At 51.1% G+C, this 10,110-nt stretch overlaps 4 protein-coding genes across 4 annotated transcripts; 2 read left to right on the top strand and 2 right to left on the bottom strand.

Annotated features, from left to right (window-relative positions):
• Positions 1-1,578: 1,578 nt before the first annotated feature.
• SETTUDRAFT_63740 (uncharacterized protein) lies at positions 1,579-2,232 on the top strand (the record flags this gene model as incomplete). Its single annotated transcript, XM_008028921.1, has 2 exons — positions 1,579-2,106; positions 2,140-2,232. Coding segments are annotated over 2 exons (621 nt in total), but the record flags the coding sequence as incomplete, so codon positions are not given.
• A 960-nt stretch (positions 2,233-3,192) lies between these two features.
• Positions 3,193-4,631, bottom strand: SETTUDRAFT_90244 (uncharacterized protein; the record flags this gene model as incomplete). The annotated part of the gene is made up of 3 exons (XM_008029028.1): positions 3,193-3,696; positions 3,747-3,998; positions 4,047-4,631. 3 exons carry the CDS (start codon positions 4,629-4,631, stop codon positions 3,193-3,195), a joined length of 1,341 nt encoding a protein of 446 aa, XP_008027219.1.
• Positions 4,632-4,863: 232 nt separating this feature from the next.
• Positions 4,864-5,530, top strand: SETTUDRAFT_20159 (uncharacterized protein; the record flags this gene model as incomplete). The annotated part of the gene is made up of 4 exons (XM_008028676.1): positions 4,864-4,871; positions 5,029-5,050; positions 5,105-5,300; positions 5,349-5,530. 4 exons carry the CDS (start codon positions 4,864-4,866, stop codon positions 5,528-5,530), a joined length of 408 nt encoding a protein of 135 aa, XP_008026867.1.
• A 689-nt stretch (positions 5,531-6,219) lies between these two features.
• SETTUDRAFT_31883 (uncharacterized protein) lies at positions 6,220-6,821 on the bottom strand (the record flags this gene model as incomplete). The annotated part of the gene is made up of 2 exons (XM_008028785.1): positions 6,220-6,678; positions 6,732-6,821. The coding sequence occupies 2 exons, from the start codon at positions 6,819-6,821 to the stop codon at positions 6,220-6,222; spliced, it is 549 nt and encodes a 182-aa protein (XP_008026976.1).
• Positions 6,822-10,110: the final 3,289 nt, after the last annotated feature.

Here is a 10,110-nt window from a genome sequence, read left to right as displayed (position 1 = left end):
CTTCTTAAATCTGCTTTGTAGCGACAGTTATCAAGGCCTTTTGCCCACCTTGAGGTAAGTTGATCAGGATAGCGCTGGACGAAGCGACTAGCCTAGTGTACTCCAACCTCAGTCTTGGCGATCTGTGAGGCAAAATTGCGTATCATTGGCTAAGTAGGTGGTAAGCCTCTATCTGTTAGTCGATTGATATAGGCGATTAGGGCCTGCTCCTGCTGTGGGTGGAGGAGCTGCCGTTTTTGGCCACCTATCGCGCGTGAGGCGTGTAGGCCTTGGTGTCTTTAGGTAAGCGTAGATTGAACAACACTATATTTTTTTGCAATATCTGTATACGAAAAAGGCTCATTAGGTCCTAGGGCATTAATAGCTGCAAGCGCAGCCTCAATATTAGCCATGGTGGTGGGGATACGACGCGTTGAGGTTGAGGTGGTTGTAAGGCGCGCGCGCACTTTGTGGTCGCGCGCACTTTGTGGTGGGGCTAGTTAGACTAAGGTCAAAGCTTCTAAGTAAGAAGTCAGCCCCAGGAGTGACACTCTGCCCGCCCAAAGACAGTCACCATCACCCTATTGCTATGTAACACCCCGAGATTATGGATATCCTGGGTTAAAAATCAGCTGATCGAGACATATCGGACTTGTTCCTGGCGATGAGGCGGTTAGAGATGCGGTCTCCACTGAAGCTAAGAAACACCATACGAACAAGGGCACAGGAACCCTTGATTACTCTAATTTTACTACTCAACCAGATTCTATAGGATAGTCTCAAAAACCTAATTATAGATCTAATACAGCATGCTAGACGCTTCGATTAGCTGTAACAAGCCTGCATGCTACGTTTGCCACGTGTGGCCCAACAAACCTCAACAAAGATTATGTTCTTCCTCTGATCTACGGCAAGGTCATTTCTGCATGTTAGGGGCCGGATCAAACGCTGAATGTGGCATGTGCTAATGTCGTTCGCAAAATGTATGATAGGATTGGTTATCAGGCTAGACATGATATTGTTGATTTTCTTCTGCAAAGTCTGCAAAGGAGGGAACCGTACGTGTTTACTAAAGCTGGTATTAGAGCCCCAATTTTCATGTTAGATCTTTGAAAGAATCTAATAGTATACTAGTCAATAGAGCATAGTGAATGAATTTATTACCTAGTATGCGTCATATCAGAAGTTACGGAGAAAGAGTGACCATATAGTAGGAAGGTAATCTATGAGTTTTCTAGAAACAGATAGTCAGTTCACGTTGCTTGAATGAGTCAGATGTGAAGGGTGCGGTTGATGACACAAAGGGAGTCAACGATAGGCTAGCTTGAAGGCATGTTCCAGAAAGGTTATTCCAAGCAATTACAATCACTATGATTAGCTTAAATCCCCACTCTTACGATAATACAGTTTCCTTACAGTACTAAGCTTTGAGATTTCGAGAATTCCATAAAAGGGATGCATGCCCACCTGTCTTTCTTGTTAGCACTATCATCTCTTCATCACACATCACTACATACATACCATTTTTCTCCAAAGACAAAGTAGTTTCAGAACCCCTGAATAAGTTACTCAAGCCAATTTACCACCACTACTACCATGTCTACCTTCACATCATTCTTCAAGCTGCCCAAGGAGGTCCGCGAGATGATTTGGCTTGCTAGCCTGCCTCGAACCGCAACAGTCGAATTCAACGAAACAGAATTCGACGTCACAAGCATTTCACCACCAACACCTCTTCTCCTTACCTGCAAGGAAGCGCATGCCACAGCGCTATCCTTTCTCTCTCCTACCGCATACCCCATCTGGGGCCCTGAAGACTGGGAGATGCTCTCGCTTGACCCGGAGAAGATGATTCTCCAAATCATCATTAATCCTTCCAAATCCGCTTCCTTGAACATCACTTGGACGGATATCTGGAGCGTCCTAGGAGACGCGCTGCTAGCTGCAAGTCGGCTTCATATTGTCTGTTGCCAGCCTGAGCGCTTGGCAAGGCTGTTCATGCTTGAGGAGGCAGAATGGCTTGGTGTGGGACAAGCCTGTAACGAAGAAGGCTTGTTCATGAATGCAGAAACCGTCTCGGATGAGCGAAAAGCCCGCGAGTCGCTACAGGCTCAGCTTACTGTGACAGTAAGCAAACACACTGTCGAAGAGATTGACGAGGGAATCTCTGGGGACGAAGTCAGTGTTTGGAAGTTGATTGACGAGAGGATTTTGACCGGATTCGGGCACACGGCCAAAGTTTTCTCGACAAAGGCATTTTCGAGCGTTGGAGCAGCTGATGCTTCAAGAGTATCTGTCTTCCAGCTTCACAGAGCTGCAAGGGCTTTTGCCCTGCCCGCCGAAGAAGCTGTTGCCGAAGAGGAATTGGAGAATGAGGAAGAGGAGGGGGGAAGGTCGGGTGTGGAATTGACGGAGGATACGATGGCAAGGTATTTGGAGGAGTGTCAGAGGCTTTGGCCACCGAGGCCACAGGATCCGAGCTGGGATGAGGAGGGAAGCATAGCGCCTGCGAAGAATGAAACTGTCATCAAGTGGCTTGCATAGTGTCTTCTAGTTTATTAATGAATTCTGTCTTCAAGTAGCTTTGTTCAAGTGATTACGTGCATGTTACTTTATGTGCCTGACCTGTTCTTGCGGACTTGGTTGTTACACTTGAGGTTAGCTTATTGCCTTGTGGGTATTCCTTTGGGCGGCTGTAGCCTAATACCGTATTGCAAAATCTCGCTTCAGGCCTGGATTACCTATTCGAAGAATGGGGAGATTACAATGCGAAAGGTGGAGGGAGGCTAGGTCGGGGTTCAATGCGGCGGCAGATGTTTGAGCAGAGCTCGGGTAGTAATAGTGTTGTTGAGGGAAAGACGGAGATGAATATGGATTATGATGAAGAGGCCATGTCGGATCAGACTGCACACCATGATTGCTATGGTCGGCACAGCAGTGTAAGGGAAGTCCGTTGAGTCTGATCACGTGAGTTGGCTTCACTCATGAACAGGCAATGTCGAGTACACATAGATGATCCAATCTCAATCAAGTACAAACAACTAATATTGTTCAACATGCAAATACTATATCCCAGGTCTTTTTTACCCACCATATGCACATCCAGTGGTATCACGTAAGACCAAATGTCTTGTACGACAAAAAATACAGACCAAAACGCCAACGCTATGCAGGAAGCTCTAGTAATTTTTTCTCTTCTCAATGTCCATAACCTCATTGCTCTCGTGCTAGAATCATCTTTTCACGCTCAGCCCTCCGCCTGACCTCGCCCTTCTTGGTATGTCTCCTTTCGTTCTCCTCCTTCCTCTTGATAGACTTGAGCTCCTCGTTCTTGATCTCGCCAGCCTTCTTGACCGTCTTGGGGAGATGCCTGTGTTTGTCGATGCGCTTGATCTCTGGCATGTGCTTGTATCGCTCCTTGAGTGCTTCGTCGTACTGCAGCTTCTGGCGTAGGGCAAATGACTTGACGCCCCGCCGTTCAGATGCTCTTGCTCGCCATAGACGGACATTACCGTCATCTGATCCGCTGATGACATAGTTGTTGTCGGGGCTCCAGGCGACTGAGAAGACGCGCTGCATTCGCTTTGTATGATAGACGTCTCGGGAATGACCCTTTTGACGCTCCCACAAACGGATGGTCTTGTCGTAGCTGCCAGTAATGAGTTCCTCTCCTGTGGGCGAGAACTCGATCGACATGACCGCGGCAACATGTCCTTTCTGCATGATGTTAGACATATTCTAAAGCTGTAAATTAAAATTTGGCTTACCAGGACTTGTAACGCTCGCTTCATGTTACGCATGTCAAAGATGTATCCGTTGTGGTCTTCAGACGCCACAGCAAAGTTGTAGGCCTCCATTGGGTTCCAGGAGAGGCAGTTGGCGGCAAAGTTGAGGACTGTGCGGTGAAGAGGCGAGTTTGTGCGTGCATCGTAGAGGATGACGGCTCGATCGGTCGCGCATGAAGCGAGGATGGAGGTTTCGACTTGGTTGAACTTGACGTCGGTAATCGTATCGATAGCCTTTCCCAGTCAGTATTGTGGCATATGCTTGAACCAGCAAATACTTACAGATGGCCAAACAAGGCTCGAGACGGGTGCACCCGAAGTCCTTGATGTGTCGTATATGGATATGACACTAGAGCCGGCAGCAAAGGTGGGCAGCGAGCGATGGTGCGAGACGGATGTAAAGGCTGAATTGCCGTGCCAGGTTGCCTTTGGCGGCGACCGAGACGGCTGGGCGTAGGGCTCGAACATTTGTATCTGACGGTCGGAGCCGCAGGTGATCAGCCTCTTGTCTCGCGTCCAGCACATGCCCTTGACCAGGTTCTCGTGTGCCTGTGCCTGCCATTTTTCCTCTCTGCTTGTAAAGTCCCAGACTTTTACAATGCCGTCACCGCTGCCGCTGGCAAAGTGCTCGAGCGAATTGGGGTCCTTTGCAAACGAGTACACTCCATCGACGTGTCCAGGCTCGAAGCTGCCGAGGAAGGGCTGCGCAAACATGCGCTCGATCTTTGTCGCATTGAGAGCTCTGGTGTATTCTCGCGCGCGCTCAAAGGGGTGCTGGTTGGGGTCGAGGTTGCGGGTGACCTGGGAAACATTGGATCCGGGGGCCTGCACCGAGGCGGTGGAGCGGCTGAGCGTCTTGATCTTCATGGCGGGCGTCGTCCGTGTCGTTGCAGGTCGAGCAGTCGGCGTCGCGAACTTTTGGGCTGCGCCGAGATTTCGAAGAGGCGCGGGCGGGGCCAGCCAACCAGCGGCGGCGGCGCTAGCCGGGTTAGCGTGGGCGCCGGAAGAAAGAACTAGCGAGCTGCCCACACTGACACCAGATTTCTGACACCCGAACCTCTACGAAAGTTATCCATCACTAACCCGGACGACAGCCACAATGAAGTTGTGAGTGAGCCCCTCCCGAATTTACGCACACCGTTTTCTGGACCGCAACTTGGCGCACCGCGATGCCGGCGCCTGTGTGTTGCGGGACGCCAATGGCTGCAGCCCGCGAAAAAGGTGCCATGTGCGAGGGGAACAGCTGCTAACATTTCGTTTTTAGCCTCAAGGTCGGACGCGTTGTCGTACGTTTGAATCGCTCGAAGCCGCTCAGTCGCACTCACTCACCGTCCGCCTAGATCATCACCCGGGGCCGCTATGCCGGAAAGAAGTGTGTGATCATTTCGCCCCTGGACAACGGCACCAAGTCACACCCCTTCCCCCACGCTCTCGTTGCCGGTATCGAGACGTACCCATCCAAGGTCACCCGCCGCATGTCCAAGACGAAGCAGGCCAAGAAGAGCAAGGTCAAGCCTTTTGTCAAGCAGGTCAACTGTAGGTGGATGCGAGGCTGGCAGGGGGAGCAGGCACTGACAAGCGCAGACACGCACATTATGCCCACCCGCTACACGATTGAGCTGGAGAACCTCAAGGGCGTCATCTCTGCCGACACATTCAAGGAGGTGTCGCAACGGGAGGAGGCCAAGAAGACGGTCAAGAAGGCATTCGAGGAGCGATACCAGTCGGGCAAGAACAGGTGGTTCTTCACTCCCTTACAGTTCTAAGCTTTTCCTTTGGTTACGGCTGGGCGCAGATGGGCATGATTTGACACGGAAAAAACCCTGTAGAGCATGTCGGTGGATAGCGTAGGAGGACAGGACCCGACCATGCGGCCTTCCACCAGGCGTGTATTTCGGCTTATAATCAAAGCATGAGAATCCGACATGGGACTGAATTGACGAAGTTGACGAATGCGCATGAATGTGGACTTGAGATGGTGACGGTGGTAGCGCCGCATGCATCGTCATGTGCAATTCAGAAATGATGTGCAATTCAAAGCAGGAGACGACGTGTAGAATGCGAAGACATGTGCAGTGTATGCGAAGTCAAGCAGGAAATCAAGGTGTAGTTGTTCAGTCTTGTGTTTATATTTGTCGAAAAGGGATATGATAATCATGAGTCGATGCCCCAGCACGGAAGCCAAGCCCAGTCTACGGATATGATGGAGGTTACCATGTTGTCGGCAAAAGACTGAAAAAAAACGGCCGTGACGAAATCCTTGTTCAACCATGGTGTGTAAGAGGGTAAAAAAAACAAGTAATTCTCTAACCTCTTTGGCTAGAGAGGGATATATGCTGCGACACATGGTAAGGAAGCCTGCAAAAGAGGAGAGAAACAAGATGGTAAGAACAGCTGAGAAAAGAAAACAATATCCAAAAAAGACCACCCTAGTGAATCCGCGCATTGCAAACGTCTACTGCTTCACCTCTTCCATCTTCTTCTTGGTGTGCTCCTTGCCCTTGTTCAGGTACGCAAGCAGCACATCACACGCATCACTAACCATTCTGAGCTCGAAGCTGACGGCAGCGACACCCATCTTGATGACGCCATTGTTGTACTGCGTCTTTGTGTACTCGTCGTGCCAGGCGTCCTGGACGTAGTGGACGGGCGAGTAGGCATACTCCTTGAGCGTCTGCGTGTCCTGCTTGACAATGGGCAGGTGGTGCTCGAGCGTCGACAGGCCGTTGTCGCCCAGCTGGTCGGCGCGCGCAAGATAGGGCTTTACGTAGGAGTAGGGAGTGCTCAGGTAGGGGTGCAGCGGCTCGACGAGCGTCTTGTACGTGGTGTTGGCGAGGTTCAGCGCGCGCTCGCCGTACGGGTGCGTCTTGAATGTCTCGAGGCCGTCGTGCACAACGGGGTACGACGTCAGGTGCTGAGGCGTGTTAGATGGAATGGTCGCAGGACTAGTAGAGATGGAAGACGTACCGACAAGACTTTTGAGCTGGGCGTGTCGCCGTTGGTAAGAGGAGCGTCGCTGTTTCCCATGTTGCTGTCGCCGGTTGCGTGAGGTGCCATTGGGCGGCAAGAGTAAAATGGAGTAGGGGGAAGGAGATCGGAGACGGTGACGGGGTGGGGAGTGGGAAGGGAGATGCTCCGTCCGCCTTATTATATCAATCAGCCACCCCCCTCTCGCTGTGCCTCGATCTCCCGAGCGCTATGATGTGAGTGAGCTTGGTTGGACAGGCTTTGGCTCAAGGCGGCGTTAGCCTTTGGGGGGGCTGACATGTGAAAGCCGGCCCTCTTATCGATAATGCACTATTCTTGTTCTTGCACCCAGCACCCAGCCCAACCCAACCCACCACCACCACCACCGCCACCACTACGTCTCAGCAGCAGCATCATCATCATCCGCACCATCATCACGATCGCATCGTATGTTAGGGGCAAAACGCTCTTCTTGGCCTTGCATCTGGCCCCAGAGCACGCGAAACGCCGCCCGTGCCAATAGGAAGCCGGATCCTGGGCCGCCAGCAGCGGGCGTTTCTTCTCATGCGCTGCTGCTGCTGCTGTGCAGTACATGTATAGCACTCCATCTAATCCGCCGTCTCGTCTCACCATGCAGAGCCCACGCCCATGGCCACATCCACATCCACATCCACAAGCACATCCCCGGCCCCCAGCGAACCGCCGGCGTTGCTGTCATGGGCATGGGCATGGGCAGCCCCGCGGACCCCCGCGGCTTACACATCGACGCAGCCCTTGATCCATACAGACATATGTTCATACACACATGTATTAACGTCGCACAAAATGCGTTGAGCAGCTGGAGTGCAGCATGCAGGGCGTTTTTTTTCTTCTTTCTTCGGCCTGCAACCGCTGCATTCTGGCATGTGAAAGTAAGTATTAGTTGAGGCGCGCCGCTTGGGCCACACTGGCACAGAGGAAAGGAATCCCGCACCCGCGCCGCCGCAACGTCAGATACGGACCCTCTCTCCCTCTCCCTCTTTGCATCTTGGCATTGTCTCTGTCCTATTATCTTGCCTTCGTATTGCTCATCGTCGCTAGCAGAGATCCTTCCCCCCCAGTCTCCGGCTACATGGCAACGCCGAACCCGCTATCAGTTCGTCGTGCTCGTATCCATGCAAGTCGTCGTTGTCGCGCATCCGCTATCTCCCCTTTACTCTCCGTCATTGCAAATCCTCCACAACCCCAACGACGTCGTACCGCGGCTGAGTGGCGTTTGGCACTAGAGCAAAGTTTTTATTTTGGCTGGTTTCCCTTTTTTCTTCTCTTCCTTTCTTCTCCTGACGCCGTTGCGCCTTGCAATTGGACAATGGCGGCTTATCACGTCGACGGCCATTGACGTCTTGCCAATTGATGCATAGCGGGCGCTTGTTCCGTCATACGTGCCGCGCCGGCATCTCTAGCCATGCAGCCTTTTGGTCCAGCGACGGCATGTGCCCCTGCTATTGCCGTTTAGTGGAGCGTGTCTTGACAAAGGCCCTGTTTCCCACGTCCTTTTTTTTCTCGCTATCGCACGAAGTGCTGGGGTACGTGCTGGGGTGTGAGATCTAGCATGTGAAAGTGGAGATGTGTCTGTGTGTTTTTTTCGAAACAACATGCCTTTCGCATCCTTTTCGGCCCATGACGGCTGGGCTGACCTGGGCTCGACGGGTATGCCGGTCGGCTCTGTGCGCGCGTACACCTACGCAATTGCCACCTCCCTGTTCCACCCCTGCGACTTTTGCTATCACCGCTCGAGTATGTGTATGCGAGATAGACAGAGGCAAGGCAATCCGACGATACACGATACAAGATGATACAAGGGGACAGAAAAAGCGACGCCTTTCTCGGCCAATTGCCCCCTCACATGACCTTTTGCTATCACCAAGCAAGGATCCCATCCTTATCCACATTCAGCTGCTACCGAACATGGCCTCGTTGACCTCCAACCGCGGCAAACTCTCCTCTCCGTCTTCCTCTTCTTCACCGAGATACCTCGTTAATCGGCATCTCCATTCCTTGCCTGTCTGCCGGGGGACCAAGGCAAGGTATGCATAGCCTCAACGGGCCCGCCACTTTTTGGCGACGCCAAGGCCAACGACACACGACAACGGCCGCCCTTTCACGTGCTTATGCACTGCGGCTGATCACCTCCCTCTAAGCGACGACGTTCGGCATTGATGATCGCCTGCTCCTCCCTCCCCCCCTGTTTGTTGAGCCTAGCAGTTCCGACGTGCGTGCCGTCTTTGCTTTGTTGCACAAACAAAAAAACGACTCGCAACAAACAGCCCGCCCGCGTATCTGGCACGGGGAATCCGGGGCACAAACCTTAACCATGTAATGTTTGGTTGAAACGCGGCGTGACGTCAAGTCTATCAACTACGTGGACGTCGTGCAAAAGAAAAATGTGGAAGTACTGTTCGAAGAGAAAAAAGAAAAGGGATACAAGAATAAACTTCTTTTATTCCGCCAAAGAAGCATGTATGGAAAACCTGGCTTTACACTGTACAGAGTTAGATGCACGGTAGTGCCAGTGCAGGTTACACAGAAAGTATCCTGGTACAGCAAAAAGTACCCGAGTAACATGCCACAGTTACAGCTCGTATTTCTAGCCGTACATACATACATACATATGTACATTACTCGCCCCACTCGCTTACTCACCCTCAACCTAACCTCAGTTTAGTAACTCACTCGGCCTTTTTTTTACCCACTAGTGCTAGTCTAGACTAGGTTTACAACATGCACACACACATGTGCTTGGCTGCTTGTTTCTTTTCTCCCATCCTATCATATCATATCACTCACATGTCTCTTGGTTGGTTGGGTTGGGTTTGAGCCTGTTTTTTTTCTTGGTATTGCAGGCTTTTGAATCGGTCGCCGATACCTTGTGTGTCTACATACCTACCTAGGTTGACTCTGTGTAGTGAGTTGGATATGGTATGAGGATTGATTAGTTGTACTCGCGCCAGTAGGCTTGTCATTGTAGGCTTTTCTCGTACCAATCATTCCAAAGAACAATCACGTCACTCCGTTGGGGATTGTTTTTCTTTTTTTTTCTTTCTCGAATAGTTGCTTTATCTCAGAATTCCCCGCAGTATTTGTACTAGTGCTTGTAGTTCTAGTACATCAGTATCGGTGTGTACGTGTACACATACACAAAGTCACCCCCCTTTTTTTTGTTTTCAGAAAAACAACTACAACAAGAACATCTCCGTCTCGCCATCTATCTACCTACCTATCTATCTATCCGCCTAGCTATCTAGCTCATGATAACCCACACCGATATATCAGTTAGTGTATAATTTAGTTCACGTATAACACACCACTTTATACTATTAGAAAATCCCGCAAACTCTAC

This window comes from Exserohilum turcica (assembly GCF_000359705.1).
Source record: "Exserohilum turcica Et28A unplaced genomic scaffold SETTUscaffold_3, whole genome shotgun sequence".
In the NCBI taxonomy this organism is placed as follows: Eukaryota; Fungi; Ascomycota; class Dothideomycetes; order Pleosporales; family Pleosporaceae; genus Exserohilum; species Exserohilum turcicum.
Note: the sequence above shows the minus strand (reverse complement) of the source record. Positions and strands in the feature narration are given on the sequence as shown.